This window comes from Pomacea canaliculata, linkage group LG1 (genome assembly GCF_003073045.1).
Source record: "Pomacea canaliculata isolate SZHN2017 linkage group LG1, ASM307304v1, whole genome shotgun sequence".
Taxonomy (NCBI): Eukaryota; Metazoa; Mollusca; class Gastropoda; order Architaenioglossa; family Ampullariidae; genus Pomacea; species Pomacea canaliculata.
Genome location: NC_037590.1, coordinates 13,538,901 through 13,557,133, shown reverse-complemented (window position 1 = coordinate 13,557,133; position 18,233 = coordinate 13,538,901). Strand labels below are relative to the sequence as shown.

General features: G+C 42.6%; 1 protein-coding gene across 10 annotated transcripts in view; it reads left to right on the top strand.

Moving 5' to 3' along the window:
• LOC112572337 (calcium/calmodulin-dependent 3',5'-cyclic nucleotide phosphodiesterase 1A-like) overlaps positions 1-18,233 on the top strand; it is a 229,742-nt gene that overhangs the window by 164,510 nt on the left and 46,999 nt on the right. Inside the window, exon 1 of one of the 10 annotated variants that reach the window (XM_025252031.1) lies at positions 8,851-9,007. The exons of 8 other annotated variants lie outside the window; for them this stretch is intronic. In XM_025252031.1, the coding sequence (XP_025107816.1) occupies position 9,007 (1 nt within the window). In that variant the 5' untranslated portion in view covers positions 8,851-9,006. Of the gene's footprint in view, positions 1-8,850; positions 9,008-12,278; positions 13,082-18,233 lie in introns of those variants that run through there. One more of the 10 variants, XM_025252004.1, reaches the window with a different exon arrangement.

Below are 18,233 nucleotides of genomic sequence, written 5' to 3'. Positions count from 1 at the left end.
GGAGGGCTTCTGTGGCTGATCAATGGTAAAAGAATGTAGTGCAATGCAATGCCGGGTACAAGGACGCAAACGAGAGGCAATTACTGTCTTTGTGTACACGAACAGTTTTCGCAACTCCATCAAGTGTTTTCTCTGTGACGAGCTCGTTACCAAGGTGATTCACTAGACGTTCCATACCTGTGTAGACAATGCAGGGTTGAATGAAGTCCGAGGGAAAGTGGGTGAGAAGATTAAGCAAAATTGAGAAGTTAAAATAAAACAAGGAAAATAATTAATTGCGTTGAAAATATTCTTTAAATATTTAGTGTGCCGAACACTCAAGACAACCGAAAAAAACTGCGTTGCTAATTTTTTTTTCATGTCGATGTATTTTCGACTAAATCCCAACAGTTTGGAGAAAGAAAGTAGTTTTGTTGTCGATGCCGGGAAATTTTCAAATTACTTTGTGACTGACTATTACTCGCTTGTTGTAGATCTTGCCTGCAGCTGTCCTGTGCAGCTGGTGACGAATGTCATCGGGGTGGAAGTAGTTTTGCAGGCAGCTGCAGATGCTCTAGCACTGGCGAAGTGGAAGCTGATTTTTAGGCCTCATCAGATGCTTGACGACTGGAGATGAAGTCCTTTGTGTTGGCTGCTGCAGATGCTAGACGCTTCCAAGTGGAAGCAATCAGAACACAGCTGCCGTCTAGGAAGCTAATGTAGACGACAATGTCGAACCTCTGACCTCATAACGGTTTGAGGCACTAATAACGACAGCTGTTGCACACACGTACACAAAATCACAATCATGCTAATTAGAAGTGCAGCTGAAGGTCGTGTGAGGTAATAGCTTTGCATTGACTTTAAAAAAAAAACTTCATGCAGGACAAAGGACAGTATAGGTAGGGGATACAGGATGGAGGAAGAGAAGGACAAGCACAGGTTTCGTGGATTGATGTGAGGTGTGTCGCAACTGAAGAGGCGTTTGCTTGTGCAGATGTTGCAGGTATAATGCAGACCAGGTTGTGCGTCTTCGTAAATCAAACAAAGGTTGATAAGTGTTCGATTTCTATTTCACCTCACCTTTTCCGCACGTGCCTGATTGAAGACTAATAAGGTTTGATTGTAGCCTGACATTGACAAAAACACCTTTACGCATTAATTATATACATCTGCAAGCATATGTAAAACATGCACGTGTGTGTGTGTGTGTGTGTGTGTGTTGTGTGTGTGTTTATATGTGCGTGCGTAAGTGAAAATATTTTTTGTTTTGTGTTACCGGCTTACTTGTTGATCTGTTTTATTTACATGGCTGAGGACGGCAGTTACAAAGTCTGCTAGAAGTACGTCTGCTTAATGTAACACAACGAGCATCTCTTTGCCCGTAGATACCTGACATAAGTGCATGCATACAGTTTTATTCTGTTTACCTAGTGATTATTTTCCATTCTTCCTGTTACGTTGCTTACGTCATGCTGTATGTTTGCGGGGCGCCAGGTAGCGACTATATGTTTCCCACGACATCCTGGCGCTGACCCGTCCTGGGCAGGTGCGCACATCCAAACGCTGTTGCCAACAAACAAACCTTATCCCCAACCAATCTCAACTTGTCCTCAGCTCATTCAACCTGCCAAAACATAAACCTATACCCAAACACTAACACCAACCTAGACACAAGTCTGTCTCATGCACACTTGACGAGTTTACTAGTTTAAATATATATATACCTTCCTCCCGACACACACACAGGATAACTCTTCATAACAAGAAAAAATAAAAATGAAAACATGAATAAAAAACCATTTCCTCATAACACTTTAAGTCAAATTAGTCAATCTTTTAAAACACTATATTTTGACAGAACAAACTAAAAGACGGTCTGCGCATGCGTGCCAATCGTCGAGGAGAAAATTATAGTCTCCTTCCGGTAGTGTAGTGGTTAAAACACTTTCTTGTCACCAAGTGCAGCGGGAAGCCCTGGGATCAGATTTCTTCTTGGGACCATATTGTTATGTGTACATGTTCGTAAGGCTGGTATTGGGGGGTTTTCCCTCCCAAACTCACTTCCAGGTAGAAGCACTTTCCGCTTTCCCGCCAAACCAACCAACTTTATTTTTATGAGTTTTGGTTGGTTTCTCCGGATCCTTCAAAGCTATAACACTGCATTGTAAAATGTGGAATTAACCAGTAGTTAAATTTATCTACCATAAATCGAGTTCATTAACACTTTTATAGCTTAATCTGTATGTAGTATATTACCACGGTCTGGTAAATACTTTGTGGCAGATGACATTGTGTATTAACGTATAAAATCACATTAAATTAGCAATGAAAGCCTTGTTCTTTAAATACGAGTATTAAATATGTTTTATTGCAGTGTTCCGGAAAATATTTACGAATGACTAGTCAGATTTTTTATTGTGTTTCAGCTGTATGCTTTTCGAAAGAACTGTTGGATATTTTTTATTTGTGAGGCTTATATTTATTTATATGTAACTCCTAAGGTTACAATATCACTAAGTTCAGATTATAAATTTTCCGATAATTGTTTGTTTAAATAAAACATAATAAAAAAAACCCAAATTACCTACTCACGAGCTAGTCCCACGTGGAATACACTATAGTAATAAATGTTGGCATTGGATACATTTTGTTCCTCTGTCATGTGTATGAAGATCAAGCTCTGTTTACACGCCATTACATTTATATTTCTTGCTGTAGATCAATACTTGTTTACATTTCACTACATGGCACCTGCTCCTTTTCATTTGAAAGAAAGACCGGTGCAGTCTGTTTCTACCTACTTTAGATGACCGTCCAAGCCACAAAGACCGTGAAGGACCTTTGGTCATGCCTCTGTAATTTTAATTCATTCTCATTTTCTCTTTGTATTTCCTCCTTTTCTTGTTCGCATGCCACTCGCTCTCTGTCCTCGCCACCTCGAGACGCCGCGTGACTGCTTGACCTCTCAAGACGCGGTTGCCAAGGCTGCGAGGGAGCACGTCAGTGCATAGATGGGCTTTGTGATGGATGAGTGACACTTGCAACTGGGAAAATCATTACGCTGCAAGGTGTCAGTGTAAAGGCCAAGTCACGAGAGAAAAAAAAGGACCACGTGGGCGCTGGTGCAGAACCTCGTGGCAAAAAATTCAGAAAAAGACTGTTACTTCTAGCACCTTGCGTTTTTTTTGTCCGTCTACCTGCATTCAGCGTGTCTGACTGTAATAGTTTCTATACATTCTTGGAGCATATATATGTGGTATATGTATGTTTTGATCCCTGTAGTCCTTTAAGTACTTACTCCTGCACGGCACAGGTGTACACCAGAGAGAGGACAGAGCATCCTGTACACCACCTGAAGTGTAGACAGAAGTGTAAGGCATGCAAGATGATGGCATGATGGTTTGAAGGAAAAGTCGAAAGCGATCAAGACGTGAAGCAGACCGTTGCAACACGAGCCCCGGTCCCTCCCACCATTTTATTCTCATTAAAGGCTGTCGTGCAGCGCCGCTCAGGCGATGACAACACCGCGCTGCAGACTGTAAAAATAGCGCAAGGGCGAAAGGTAGATAAGACAAGAACTGCTCCCTTGTCTCCCGTAAAAAAGATTAAAAACTAGCATCCCATGTAGGCCACGTCCTCTCGCCGCCGCTGACTGCAAAAATAGAAATGTGGATGTGGTAATAATTCTAACGGCTTTTCAAACCTGTTTGATGTGTAATCCCGGGCAGCAAAAGTACCGCGACCCGGGGAACTGATCACGACAGCAGCCGCTCATCACTGATGCCAACAGAAAAATACTGGGTTGATGAGGTTAGGATGATTAGGGGGGAGGGTTGATAACGGTGCGCCGAGTGCGCTTGTCTCGGCCGGTTTAAAAACTACTTGTTTGACAAACAGATTGTTGTTAGGTTTGTTTTTTGGGGAGGGAGGGGAGGGGAAGGGGTAGCATACAACTCTTTCGAATGTAAACAGTATTATCTGCCCTCTCGTGCCCCTTCCCCGCGGACGGTTGGCAGACGACGTAATCTAGTAATTACTACCGGTGTCGTTTGCGTAATTCTGTACTTTAGTACGCGCCACATTCGTTTCTTTATCCCGTGGACATCAAAGACAGCGCCGATGCTTTATGTGGCCTACAGACGACCGAAGCGACATCGATTTTCACTTGACAGTAATGGCGTCCAGGGGCGGGGAGTCTGCTGTTGACATTAAACGCTCATTGCCTCGCGACACGACTTGGGTTTGCGTACTTATTTATTTACTTCTCCATTTTATTTATTTACTTTTTTTTTTGTTAGCAGTTTTGAGACCGGTTAAAGGTAGAATCGAGCACCTTGTAGCCGAGGTTCTCATTATCGGTAGAGGGTAATCAGCGTCCTTGACATTCAGACCCAAGCCGAGTTTCACGTGCATGCCGGTCTTCTCCTTTATTTTGGATCAGAGTCTGTGGTGGGCTTGTGACATTTACTCCAAACTTTTGAATCAAATGTCGACTTGGGCAAATATACAGAAGACAATCTGAGGCGAATTCCGCCCATGAAGCTAGAGATGTAGGAGAGGTGTCTAAGGAATTAAGGACGAGAAGTAACCTTCTGTTCTATAGATCTCTGTACACATCACCGTGTCTGTCCTCGTCGATAGAACGCTCGGACGTTCTGGCACCTTGCCATCTGAACAGTCATGCTCCTGGCACTGTGTTGACATATCTGTCAGATGGTGACTACCCGTGTCGAGGGTGTGTGTGGGTGTGTGTTAGATGATGACGAACCTTATCGAGACATTGCGTGTGTTCGTTCCGCCAAGTGCATGCGTAGTGTAGGAATGACAAGGTTCATCTTTGCAATCATGAACTTGTCTGAAGAGAAATCGGAACACCCCGTTATTTTTTCATAACCGTGTAATTTAATTTCTCTGTGAAAGCTGACAAAAACATGAATAGACTTTGGTAATAAATTTTTCGATTTTCTCACTTTTAATGCAGAGACCGGTATTCCTGTACACTATCTTTTTTGCAATAGCATTTTCGAAAGTGAGAATTTCCTTCTTTTTTATGTAATTATGCGTCTGCTCCCTGACCTATATGGTAATCTAGTACAAACTAAGAATCGACCTTTAGGTGTAAAGTGCTGGTGACAGCTGTGCACTGTTGAACTCTTGGTTACATTGCTGTTTACGTGAGCTAAGGAACTGATAGGTTTCCCCGGCATTGCACTTAGTTTTTCTTTTTTTTTTTCTTCTTTTATCTACAAATCTACGAGGTTTTTAAGGTTCTACCGTAGTAACAAAAGGGTCAGCGTAGCTTTAAAGAGGTGTCAAGATTTCCACTAATATGGTTGTGGATATGTGGAGTTGTGAAGATTTGTTTCTTATTCAACAGATTTGATAAAACATTTATGTTACCTAAAGTAGCCGTTAGACTTGTAATTACCAAACAAGTTTGAAAACAAACTGGTATTGTCTTTCACCTTTTAAACCACCCAACATGCTTTTCTCTTCATTATCTTTGTCAAGATGGTGAGTTTGAGTGTTGTTGTTAAGCTGACATGGTGTCAAGGCGGATTTTGTGTGAATTCTGACTTTTCATCTTGTTCATTCATGTCCATGGCCTCGAGATGATGATCTTCCACTCCGAATAACGGCTAGCAAATGAACGAATTATCGGATGGTTTCGTTGTGCCATCACAAGCATGCAGCATTATGGTGGCATTGTGTCAGTACAAACAGCTTTTTGTAACCCTTGTCAGGTGACCATCCAAAGTTACATCTTCAAGCTCTTTGTGAAGTTCAGTCCAATGAAGATGACAATACTGATGACTGCATCATCAGACTTATGATCCTTGGTGGTGATGGTGATGTTACGATGATATCGTTGTACTAGCAACCACAAGAACAGAATAGTTGGGCATCATGGAAAAATCGTTCTTGCAAGAAATGAAGGAATTTGGCTGTTGTTACTTTGGACAGGAACGCTGATGTGAGACGCATATTAAAGACGTATTGTTCGTTGGAATTTAAACTAACTCATCTCGTGCTCATGCCTGTCCTTTCATTCGTCCACCCATGCATAAATGTTTATTTTATTTCCTCCGAAATGTGACGTACCCAATAAAACGTTTATCTAGCTTGTGCCAGCTATTCACACACAACCTGTTGCTTTATTATGGCGTGCATACAATAATAAGGTTGTGCATACAATACCAAGCCTGTGCACGCGGTTGACGAACCTTCCTCCCCGAGTGTAATCATGTCAGCAAAGGAAGCAGGTGATGAAGAGATGAGGCGTTTTCAATGCCCACATTAATATCTTATCATTTCTTCATCCGAGTACCGAAACAAGCCCTGCATTGGAATCGAGCATCGACGAGCGACGTGGATGGAGTGCGCTCTTTGAACACACCAGTTAACCCCCACTGCCAGTTTATCAGCCCTCCATCGTCGTGCGGTCAAACGGCGCAAGTGGCGTCACGGGCGGCCGTGTGCAAAGTGACGTCATTCAGGTTTCGTATGGTTGCTGAGGAATCTGTTGTGAGCGCGAGGGGGGAGTAGGTGGGGAGGGGGATGAGGTGAGAAGACCGAATTCCACTTTTGAGGCAATAATGTGGGACAGTCATTGCGTTCCAAATAAATAAATTTGGGGACGAGGATGGGTTTTTTTGCGTAGGAGGAACATGTTACGGCCGCCCGGCTCTATCCTCTGTACTGTGGTGGTGGTGGTGGTGGGGTAGGAGCAGCGAGAACTGTACATCAGGGAGGATGGTCATGAGAATGGGTTTGTGTACACGTGTCGCACTATCGATCGCTCCCTCGCCAGGCCAACGCCGACCGCAGAGGTGGGTGGTGATGGTGATGGTGGTGTGTGTGTGCGAGAGAGAGAAAGAGAGGAGGGAACCATAGGATCCGCTCCAGCTCATCGTAAGCACACCAGTGTCCGTGCTGACTGGTCCACCAGTGCTGCTCATTAACGAAGAACAAAAGCAAATTAATTTTCTGCTCATCGGCCCACCCGGTGTTTGCTCAGGTGTTGATGGCTGTGCACCCGCTTCATCGACGAGGCATTCGTTATGACGCCAGCAATCACCAGCAGGCCTTCTCTTTTCCCACCCCTACCCCCCTCAACATTTGTTCCCTCCATCCACCCTTCTTCCCGTGACCTTTTGCGCAAAGCCAGCCGGCCGCCTTCTCCCACGTGCTCCCCTTTCTGCATCGATCTCCATCTTCCTCCATCGCACTGCGCAGACACGCGGCGGGACGGGCAGTCAGGCCTGGGTACCCAGTCATTCCGGCATCACTCTCTATTTGTTATTAATGATTTCTTGCGTTATGTTTGAAGGCGTCTGCGACAGAAGCAGCACAACACTGGTCAATGACTGCCGCACGTCTGATGCTCACAAACGTGTGCTGCTCTGCGAGTTCATTGCAGGGGTTACTTCCCTTCTGTTTGTTCATTCGTTGTTTCCTTTGCTTATCTCCCCTCTCTTCTTCTTATTTGAATTTTTTCCCCAGGATAAACCTGCTTTTTTTTTATTTTGATATTTTATCTTGTATATGCATCTTAAATCTTAGATTTTTCCAGGACATAAGGACTTAATCTGTTTAAAATACTTTTTTTACTTTCTTGGATTTTTTTTTATCGAGTGTTTCTCTAAACACCATTTTAAAAAATTGAATATGTACATAATAGCAGTAAGCAAAGAAAATTGCAAACCAGATGCTTCGAAAAACAATGCTTGAAGGTTCAGAATTCACTTCAGCATATTCACCTTGGTAAACAATACTAGTGTTTTACATTAATTTTTTTATTTGTGAGTTTTGGTTTTGGAGCAAAGGTTGTAATGGTTTGGGTGCATTTTCTATTCTAAAATAACTCGGGTGCCTTCCTGTTACAAGGATTATGTTGAATGTGTATATATATTATAAGTTTTTTTTTCTTTTGTTAAATACTTCTGTGATCAAGACAGCTCTACTACTACTACCTGACTTGCTTACATCCTGTCAGTACTGCGGCCTCTGTAACGTGCATCAGTTTGGTTACGAGTACCTGCACCTGACAGTCATTTTATCCCATTTTGTCTCATTACTGATTGAAACCCAACAACTTGTTCCCGATCGCTTTACTTTATCATCACCATGGAGATTTTGTATTTTGTGTACGCAGTCTATGGTATACCAATCCTGAGGAATTCGCATTAAAATAAAATCTTTGTAATTTTTTTAAGGCTTACGCCCATGGTTTTTAGACGAACGGCTTGAGGTATGCTTCTCGTGTTGATTTTACTATGTGTGGCTCGTACCCTGCTTTCTTGCGAAATCCTCATCAAGTCGTTTATCTTGTTGACGAATTATTTCCAATGCATGAAAGTCGTTTTACCGGTTCTGCGCTGGCCGGACAGCAGTGCGTTACAGTGCAAGGGAGATGATCGCGGCTGGAAAAATGTCCACAGTCAAGAGTAGCTGTCCTTAGTTCATGGCACTCACTGTTGGTCTTGTCTCCCCTCGTGTGCACGTGCGTGCGTGCGTGTGTGTGTCACCAAACTGGTTCCAAGGTCTTAAAGAGTGTGCTCACTCATGCACCTTCAATTTTTTAATTATTGCATGCATATACTTGACTTATTATGTCAAAGAAGTTGCTAATTTCTTTTTTGTAGGGTGGCGGTTGTTTATGAGTTTAGTTTTGATTGGGTTCTTTTCGTATTTTGCTTGCTTATCTTTGTTTTATTTTGGTTTTGCTTTGGGAATGCGAGTGTATGTTACCGGACAAGGAATATTGCAAGGTCAAGTCACACATTCATAACATTTCTGGGATGTAAAACCAAAGAGGATGAACATTAATCATACTGAGCGTGTCTTCATTAACACTTTACCGCGTGAAAAACAGTGTCTGTTAGCTGGGATGCGCATGCGCTGGTAAGAGTCTGTCATCAACCAGCCACCAGCCACAAAGTAGTCCACTACAGCCAGGTAACCGTGGGAGGTGATAACGGTTTTACAATCCGTCTTAGCCAGGCGGCATCGACTACCGCTCAAAGTAAGTTTTGACCTTTTTCGTGTCTGATAATTAATTACCAGTAGCGAAGATAAAGAATATCCTAAACAATTATACAAACTGCACATCACAGAGATTCGCTACAACTGAAGTCCAGCTTGTGAAACGTGTCAGACAATAACAGCGGTGTTTTCATTAGTGCGGGTTGACAACGGATATCTTGCAGGTACACGTCTGACCTACCTACACACCCGCTCTCTTTCTTGCTGAAACAAATAGAGAAACAGAGAGATATACTACTTGAAACTTTATTGTCTAGTGAGAGAAATTTGTGTAAGAACTTAGCTACCAGGCATTTATACTCTTAAGAAAAAAAAAAACACTATTCCAAATAATGGTATGTTCTGATATCATTGACAATGTAATAAATTTAATCTCCACACTCATGTAAATATAGATCAGCATAAAGCATTGACCACACGCCCCCGCATGCCGCAACAATCTGTGTGTGTGTGAAGACACACAGGCGCACGCACACACATCCTAGTCAAGTCTTGTTCTATAGAGTTATGGACAAAATAAAGTTCACGGCCCTTCTTACCCGTGAAACCGAGAATGGTTTATCGACTCTGCCTTAAATTCTCTTACTTATCGTTTCCTTTTTTAAGCCATCTTGCTGTGGGATCATCACCTAGCTTTCTTTATAAATTCTCAGCAATTATCTCACCATGCTAATTGTGTCAGTGTGTTTTTGTGCGTGCGAGTGTAAGATAGAAAGAAAAAAGTAGTGGATGAGCTTATCTTTATTGCCCAAACGGTGGTTTCGTCATGACGTCTGGGTACATTTTCCACCCGGTGGGACAAGTGGCCCGCCTGTACAGACCAGAAAGCCCTTGCAGGATAATTGTGGAGTTGCCGGTCCTGGTGACAGGAAGTAGGCGACGTTTTGCCGGCACGGCTGGAAGCGTTGATGTCCTCAATGATAATTTGCACGTGAGGCATGTTAGCTCCCCTGTCTCGCTCTCTCCTTGTTTTCCCTTCCCTCTCAGTCAGTACACAAATGTGAACTTGGAAAATGCGTAGGTCGGTGTTTTGCTGCATCTAGAGGACCGTCTGTTCCTTCTGTACGTGCACGTGTTACAGAGGAGGTGGAGGGATGGAGTGGCGGAGAGGTGAGAGAGGCGAGGCGTTGGGGATGTGGAAGAAGAGACTGCATTAAGAACACCTAGATAAAAAGTCCATCAAAGAAGTATCGTAATACAGGCAGACACGGAGAGTGCGAGAGAAGTTTCCTGCAGAATGGCAATGATTTCGGTTTAAAAATAAAGCTGACTTCATTCATTGATTTGCTGTCGCTGTACCTTTTCGGGTCCTTTGACGATTTCCAAAATGTTGTTTCCACCTCTGTGTGTCGTCTCCTGTTGTTGTGTGTATGTTGAGACTGCGCACCGAAGCTTAACTGTAACGGCTACTCAATCAACATTTAGCATCAGTCGTAATATACCATGTCACTGTTAGTTTATACTTAACATTATTCCATTTACTTTAAAATTCGAGACATCTTCCATAGCAGATTTAACTCGAGGACCATTGTGTACTTTTCACACATAGTTTGAAATGAGCTCCTCAGAGCATTATAATTTCCCAAAAGTCAAGTTTGCGAAGTACAAGCCATCTGAGATCACACCTGTAATGTCAGGTATTAACATGAAAACGCTTGGGTCATTAAGTTAACGAGAAAGAGAGAATATTCTTTTATTGGCCTCGTCATGGTCGCCCTAACCTTTGTTCCATTTGTGTGTGTGTGTTAAAATGCATGCATCAGAATAAGTGGAAGGAGGAGAGTGTGGGTAGTTCAGAGTGCAATGAAGTCCTAACCAATCTTGTAAGGGGACGATGGCGGAACTATCTCTTCAGAGGGTCGCAAACACTCGGTCTTTCACACAACTCCATGTTGCCATGACTGACACCAATGCTCGTGTCGCTACTTTTTTAAAAACATAAATTATCTCACTTTCTTGTGGATGTTTCTTTAAGTGTGGAATTGTTTGCATGTAGGTTCAGCATATTCTTTGCTTCCTATTTATTTGCGCATGCCTGTGTATGTGTGTGTCTGTGCACGCGCGTGTGTGGGTGAAAGAGATGCGGTGTAACGCATGTGTTCGTTCGTGCATGCTTTCTGCGCTAACAAAAGATTACTGGAAGTTTCACCATCACCAGCAACGATGCAGCTGACGATCTGGGCAACGACAACGTTCTTTGCCTGGCGTGGCTTCCCCGCTGTTGCCTGGTCCGATGGTGATGGTGACACCGGTGGTAGTGGCAGTGGTAGTGCGGGTCGTCATCGCACCAAGTGGAGGAAGGTGGGGTAGGCAATCACAGAGCCAAAAACTACTGTCGCTGTGCAGACGCAGCCTGAAGGAAGGAAGAAAGAGAGAAGGAGGGGAAATCAGCGAGTCCTAATGAACGGCCTGCCAGGCGACTGGAGTATCGACTGGTTTGGTGGCAGCACCATCGGCATATTCATCGTGGTCTCGCTTCCAGCGCGGCTGACGTAACGAGGTCCAGGGGCAAGAAAGTCCGCGGTTAGTTCACGGCGTCACGCCGTCACGTGTGTTTCGCGCGCGTGCGCGGGTCTCGACAGGAAATTCACCAGGCTCATGGGCACTGAGCGAGAGGGAGGGAGAAGGACAGAGAGGGGGAGTGAGAGAGAAAAGGTGTATGGCGGAAGAGAGAGAGAGAAATCGAGTGGGTGTGGCAGTTAAGAGGACGACTTGCAATTTCTTGCGACGTTGAAGCATTCGTTTGTTGTGGTCGGACATCTCCTGTCCTGCTGTTGGTTGCAACATTTCCCCAATTCTTTTTTAATATCTCTTGGCTGCTCGTACAGAGATTAGTGAACTTTTCCTTCAAGGCGATCTCAGGGATCTCATACAGCTCGGCTGAATCTGCTTTACAAGTGTCGAGTTCTGTGGAAGGGGTGATCCTTCAAGGGAACGCCAGGTTGCAAGAAAGGACAAAAAAGGAAAAAAAAAAAAACGTTGTGGCAACTTTCCTCAACGACACGAATGAATTTAGAATGGGAAAAGACGAACAATGTGTTTTATGCGCGTGCTGAGCGAGAATAAACAAGATTGTTGTGAATTTAAAGATATAGCTCAATTGTGCCTGCTTTGCGATAAAGGAAAACATGATTACGTGACATTTTTCGAGGAAACAACACTGATGGTGATCTGTCACAATATAACGGACGACAATTCAGAGGTCTTTAAAAAAAAAAGTTAACTGAGCACTGCGTTTGGGAGGCTTTTGGTACCAGACCCACCTACCTGCCTTGTGTGGATAAGTGCTCATTATAAACGGGTTGTGAACAGTCGAACTAACGACAACTTGCCTGCATGCTGTCGCCCTCCTCCACCCTCAATACATTTTATAAGTTCTACCCTGGCCTCGAACAGTGGCTCTGTCACCACGGTCCTTGCAGACGCAGCCAGAGCAGGACCATTGGCCACATGCATCCAGGAGTCTTGACCTGCTGAAACTAGTTTTACCCCCTGCTTCCCCCACTTTACAAGCCTCCCAAACCCTCCCAAACCCTCCGGCCATTTGCTGCTGCAGACAGCCCACTGACATACGTGATCAGGTTGCATTCGGCGGGGATGTGATGAGCCCGCTAATACTACTAGACGATGAATTCATCGTCCAATTGACGACGATGTCTGTCGTCCAAGTTGACCTCTGCGTCCTCGTTGTATAGAGTTCTGTGAATAGCTCGACCAAAGCGTCGTAAAAAAGGAAAAATTGTAAAAAAAAAAAAAAAAAAAAATAGAAAAGAAACTTAATTCTCAGTTGTGGAGCCTCTCGCGTGTAATGGCGGCACATCAATAGACTTTCTACCCCACGCGCCGGTCACGCGCAGTCAATAACGCAGGTGACTCCAGGCGTGTTTTTACCTACGTACGTGAGTGCGTGTGTGTGTGTGTGCGCGTGTTTGCTGCTTATCGGTGACAAAAGACGCTGACGATAAAGGTGCTGGTGGTTAGGGACTGCCACTGAGTCGCATTATGGAGCTGCCCCGCAATAGCCAGCTGCGCAGACAACGGCGTGTCCACAGCTGTAAGTTGGGCTTTGTTTTGTTTTATTTTTGTTTTTGTTTTTTTAGGCTTTTGTGTCCATATTTTTAAGTTGTAGCGTGTTGCGTCTAACAATGTCCTATTGCGTCTGACTCCTCTTTGTGTTTTCTATATTTGTCTTTATTACTTGTATATAGTTATTTCTCCTTCCATCTTCGTATTGCGTCCAAGTCTCCTACTTGTCTTTAAAGCATGCCTCCTTCGTGAGCGTGAGCGTGCGCTATATAAATCACACGTTTCTAATAATAATTATTATAAGATTGTTGTTGTTAATATTATTTATTCTGTGTCTACAGCTGTGTTGTGATGTGCTTTGGCTGTTGTGTCCATTATTGCAAATGGTGATAATGTCGGTTGCTGTGTCGTATCCAATGTACTGGCCGCTGTGGTGCATTCCTTGAAAGTCATGTATTTATTTCAAGACTGTATATTTATAAGCGTCTATTTAGAAATATTTTGAAAACAAAAGGTGTGAATTGTAGGTTGCCTTTTCAAGTTTTACTGTCCTGCTTCTGATGGTCTTTGAGTACTGATGTAAACTTAAAAGTAAAATGCTAGATGATTATAAAGGGATATTAAAACACTGATGAAGTAAACATAGGAATTCATTTCCATACAGTAGTATTATTTATCTGACATTTATTTAATTAAAAAAAAATACCATGGTAAACATTGTGAGCAATAACACATGCTACAAGACTCGACTGTTCGACTCATTCTCCAGACTCGCGGCACCACACTTGCCCGCTCTTCACTGGCTACCAATTACAACAAGAATTAACTGTAAACTCTCTGTTCTGGGTTCTTTACTGCCTCCTTCCCTCTTTACCTTTCTTCAGTCTGTCCACACTTCTCCTCGGAACCTCCACTCCTCATCTGACTCGTGCATTCTATTCACACCTCCTACAAAGACAGCGACACGTGGGCAACGAACGTCCTGCGTCTACTCTCCTAGACAGGGAAGCTCTTCCACACCATGTTCACTGTTCTCTTCACATGCTCACTGAAAAAAATTATTTTAAAAATCTATGCTTAATTTAAAATACTATATTTGATTTCTAGTATTAATATTGCTACAATTTTGCATCACGATTCATTTTATTGTCGTATTTTTAGTGAGATATGTGTTTTATACTTAATTTCTTAAGTTTCAATTACCCGCGTATTCTTTGAGATATTGTTTAGTGACAGAGAGCGTTTTGTGTACTTTAACATATTACAAATAGCTGTTTTTAAATTTATTATTGGTGGACAGCGCAGAGGTAGTCATCTTGCGCCATTAAATAGTTCTATTAATATTATTATTATTCTAATTCAGATGCTTATAGAGGTGGGTGAATACATTTAGTAATCGTTGAATAAATGATCTTATAAACAGAGATGCGCTTTATGTTCAGACACTCAAAATAAAAGTTATTTCGAACTGAGAGTCTCAAGAAGACTGTCCTGGTATAGGTAATGACTTGAGTAAGTCGAGAAAAAGGTTTACTTGCAATGGTAGTCACTGAAATTCTTTAATAATTAAATAATATATGATATGGACAAATTTGAACATCTGAAAACTTGAGAAATCAGCCAAATACTATTTAGTTTCCCAAAAAGTCATTGTGAAAAGCTCCACAATGTGTAGGATGAAGCCATGATCATCACTCAGGCTCAGGAACAGTGAAGACATTCAAAGAGCAAATGTATTGTCTGGGTACTAGGTGTAGAAGAAAATGGAAAAACAAGAAGATGGAACGAGAAACAATTTGTAGCTTTAAAAAAAATGGAAACCTAGTGGAGCTGTGAAAGCTGTTGCTGTACTTAGAAGCCTGGACTGGTAATTTCTTGCTGCGAATTCTTCACCTGCACTTTGCCGTCTGCTTCTAAGTATTATTGGCTGTCAAGAATCGGAAATTACTTTCTTCATTCACCCTCTTCCCCTTGTTTTTGCTTCGTCCAATCTTTCTTTTCATTGTTGACATTGTTGATTGTTCAGCTGCCGCATGAAAAAAGAGCATGTTGGCAAATGTTCAACTTTAACCCGCACTATTTTTTAATTACTTTCCTTTGTTAGTGTGTGTATATTTATTTCAATATTCAGCTTCAATATTTTTTAACGTCTTTCTTGTTTACATCTCTCCTCTCTGTCTCGCTTGCTTGCAACTACTTTTTATAGTTATCAAAATTGAATGATTTATTATTTTTTTATTATTTATTTTTTTATTTTAGTAGTGATTTTACAATTCTTCACAATAAGCTATGTGCTAGTCGGCCCTCAGAGAAATTGCAGCAAGCAAGATCTCATCTCATATTAGATGTACTGATGGATTTATTAGACGGGAATTGCTCCGTGCTAGCTGAGCCGTGTTCACAGAGCGAACATACCAGAAACTATACGATACTTCGCGTCCTGTTGCCAAGGGAACGATCATGCTTGTTAAACCGTGACTGCCTGTCGCGTTGACCTCTGCTGCTACGTCCTCCCCACTCCCCTTCTTCAAGTCTCCAGTGTCTTGACCACCAGCGTCGTGCACAACGACTACTTTGTGTGCAGCCGTTAAGCAAGGGCACATTACTTTGGTCGTTTTTTACTTTCTTGCTGCAGCTCTAGCGAGATTATTTCACTTAACCCACGCTTCCGTCCCCTGACGACTCTGTTGAAGCTTACTGCACTCCTTCTTTCACACACACGATTATAGCCACGTCCTATAACCAGGTTAGCCGATCAAAACCCACGAATAGGCTTCTGGTCTGCCGGTAAATGGTCAAAGTTGGTTGTCTTCTTCTACACTTTTTTTCTGTGCCCCATGGCAGTCTTTTTATCCAGCTTTTGAAGATTTTCCTCTCCAACAGCTGGTTCTCAGTCTTATATTCTTGTATGTCTGTCTAGCCGAGCCTTACGCAAGATGTCGTGGCTAGCTTTCTGCTTGACGTCCAACCCTGGATGTTATTTCACTCGAGTGTAATAACATGTCAAAGAGACTTTCTTCGCAAAGTGAAACGTCAGCAATGAAAGTGATGGAAATGAAGGAAGCCCTGCTATGCTAAACCCATAGGGAAGCACGTTTCCCAGGGTGCACACATAGAGTCTACTTGCTGTCATTGACTGGTCATGTGTCGGCATCAGATGAACGGTTTAGGACTCGGGAGTGAGAGGAGATGACAAAATGGGAGACTGTCTATGTAGGTGTATCAGTCATTTCGTTATATCGGTCAAATACGAAGCTTTCACCAGCATGATGCCTGGGCTTGTGGCCTGGCGTTATTTGCCTTCTGTGGACAGAAATAAATAGCGGCCATATTGATTTCCGCGGTCGCCCAAACGCTCACGTACAAAGGGAGATCACTTGCAGAGAAAGCGATATGGCTGACGTCAGTGACGTGTACGCTGGAAGCGTTGCCTGGGAAAGCTCACCAACCATCTGTCGGGTAGCTTGTGGGGTGGATGTTGTCATCACAAAACAAAGGTCGACGAAGGCATCAGTTACTCGGTATTAAAATCACCAACAAAACAAACCTGTAATATGTCTGATAACTGAGATCTCGTGATGCAGGAGAAGCCAGTAGGTCAACTGTGGTAATAATAATAAATAAAGACTGGTAGCCACTTCTGACGATAATGAAAATCAAGATGAGCAATTTAAAGTTCTGAATGAATCAATACTTAACGAGATGAACTCCACAAAGAGCATCCCTTGCCGCCTCGCTTCCTAAAAAAGGCATTTTTTTTTTTTATTTTTGTGTGAAAAGTGCTAGAGGCAACATATTTGGCCTGTCCAGCAGGAGAAAAAGCTGGTAATGGCATTACTTTTACCCCTCCCTTCTTTTAAGTTCTCATCCTTTGTATTTTTGTCCTGCCTCTGGCACAGGAGGAAAAACTAGCTCTAATGTTCACAGCAGAAGTCCTCACTGTTTGAAAAGTAGCAGCTAGCTCTTCCAGATGCAGTAGAATCCTCGGCTGCATCTTCATCTTCATGGGCAGCAAGCAGCCATTTGAGTCCTTGTTTTGGCAGATTCCAGACCCAGATTTTGAGCCTTAGAGCCTTTCTCTCCACCCGGTCAGCAACAGCACGAGTATCTGGGTTCCAGTGCATGTTGGTCTCCTAGGCAATCAACGTGCAGATCGCCTGGCTAAAGAAAGAAGTCAGCTCCTTGTGTCTACAAATCCTGCAATATACAAGATGACCAGATGCGGAGGAGACTGTGTCACTCTGAATCCCGATATCAAGCTATCCGGAAGAGGTTCACAAAGACTAAAAGACTCTTTCATCGACAGCCTTGGTACGAGACACCACTCCTGGGGGGCGAAGATCAACATTGCGGAGCACAGAACAGACAACAATCCTACAGGCTGCCCTATCATAAAGTGAAAGCGCCAGGAGCTGTACCCGGAGATGTGACTTCGTATCAAACTCTGTAGGAATGTGATACTACTGTTATCCTACTGTCAGTTTTGTGGCATCTCTCAGAAAGAGAATGTAACTGAAAAGCCGTCAAAAGCAGACAATGAAGAAGTTACACTGATGCTTATTTCTGTAATTTATAGATGTAAATTATATTTTTTAAAATCTTTTAGCTCATAATCACTAGTTTTTCACTAGGAATAAAAGAGATGTTTATTTTTCCTGAGTGAAGAAGGGGGAGGGCAGAGGTTAACATGAAAGACGATAACATTGACAGCAACATATTTTTTATTATTCACATGTTGATGCAAATCAAAAGAAGTGCTTTCTGTGTCTAGCTCTCGTTCTAAAAAAAAATTGTTAACAAAGTAATGCAATAACAACACGTTTGAGACAGCAAGAAAAAGAAAATGTAAAAGACAACAACTACTACATATGTATCCTACATTTTTAATGTGATGTAGCTACTGTCGTTGCTGTAATCTTAGTTTACATGACACGAGAGAGAGAGTGGGGATTAAAAGGAAGCAACGAGGTGGAGATTGAAGATGAAAAAAAAAAATTAAATGAAAAAAACAGAATGTTATAATTCTTCAGGCTTATAAAAAAGTTCAAACTCAGTACTAACTCTAAAGTCGCAACCATGCGACAAGCAAGCAGGATTTCCGTGGAACTCCTCACTGGAAGGCTTTCCTGTCAACATGATGATGAATTTTAAAAGGTGTCAAAAGCAGAAAAGAAAGCAGG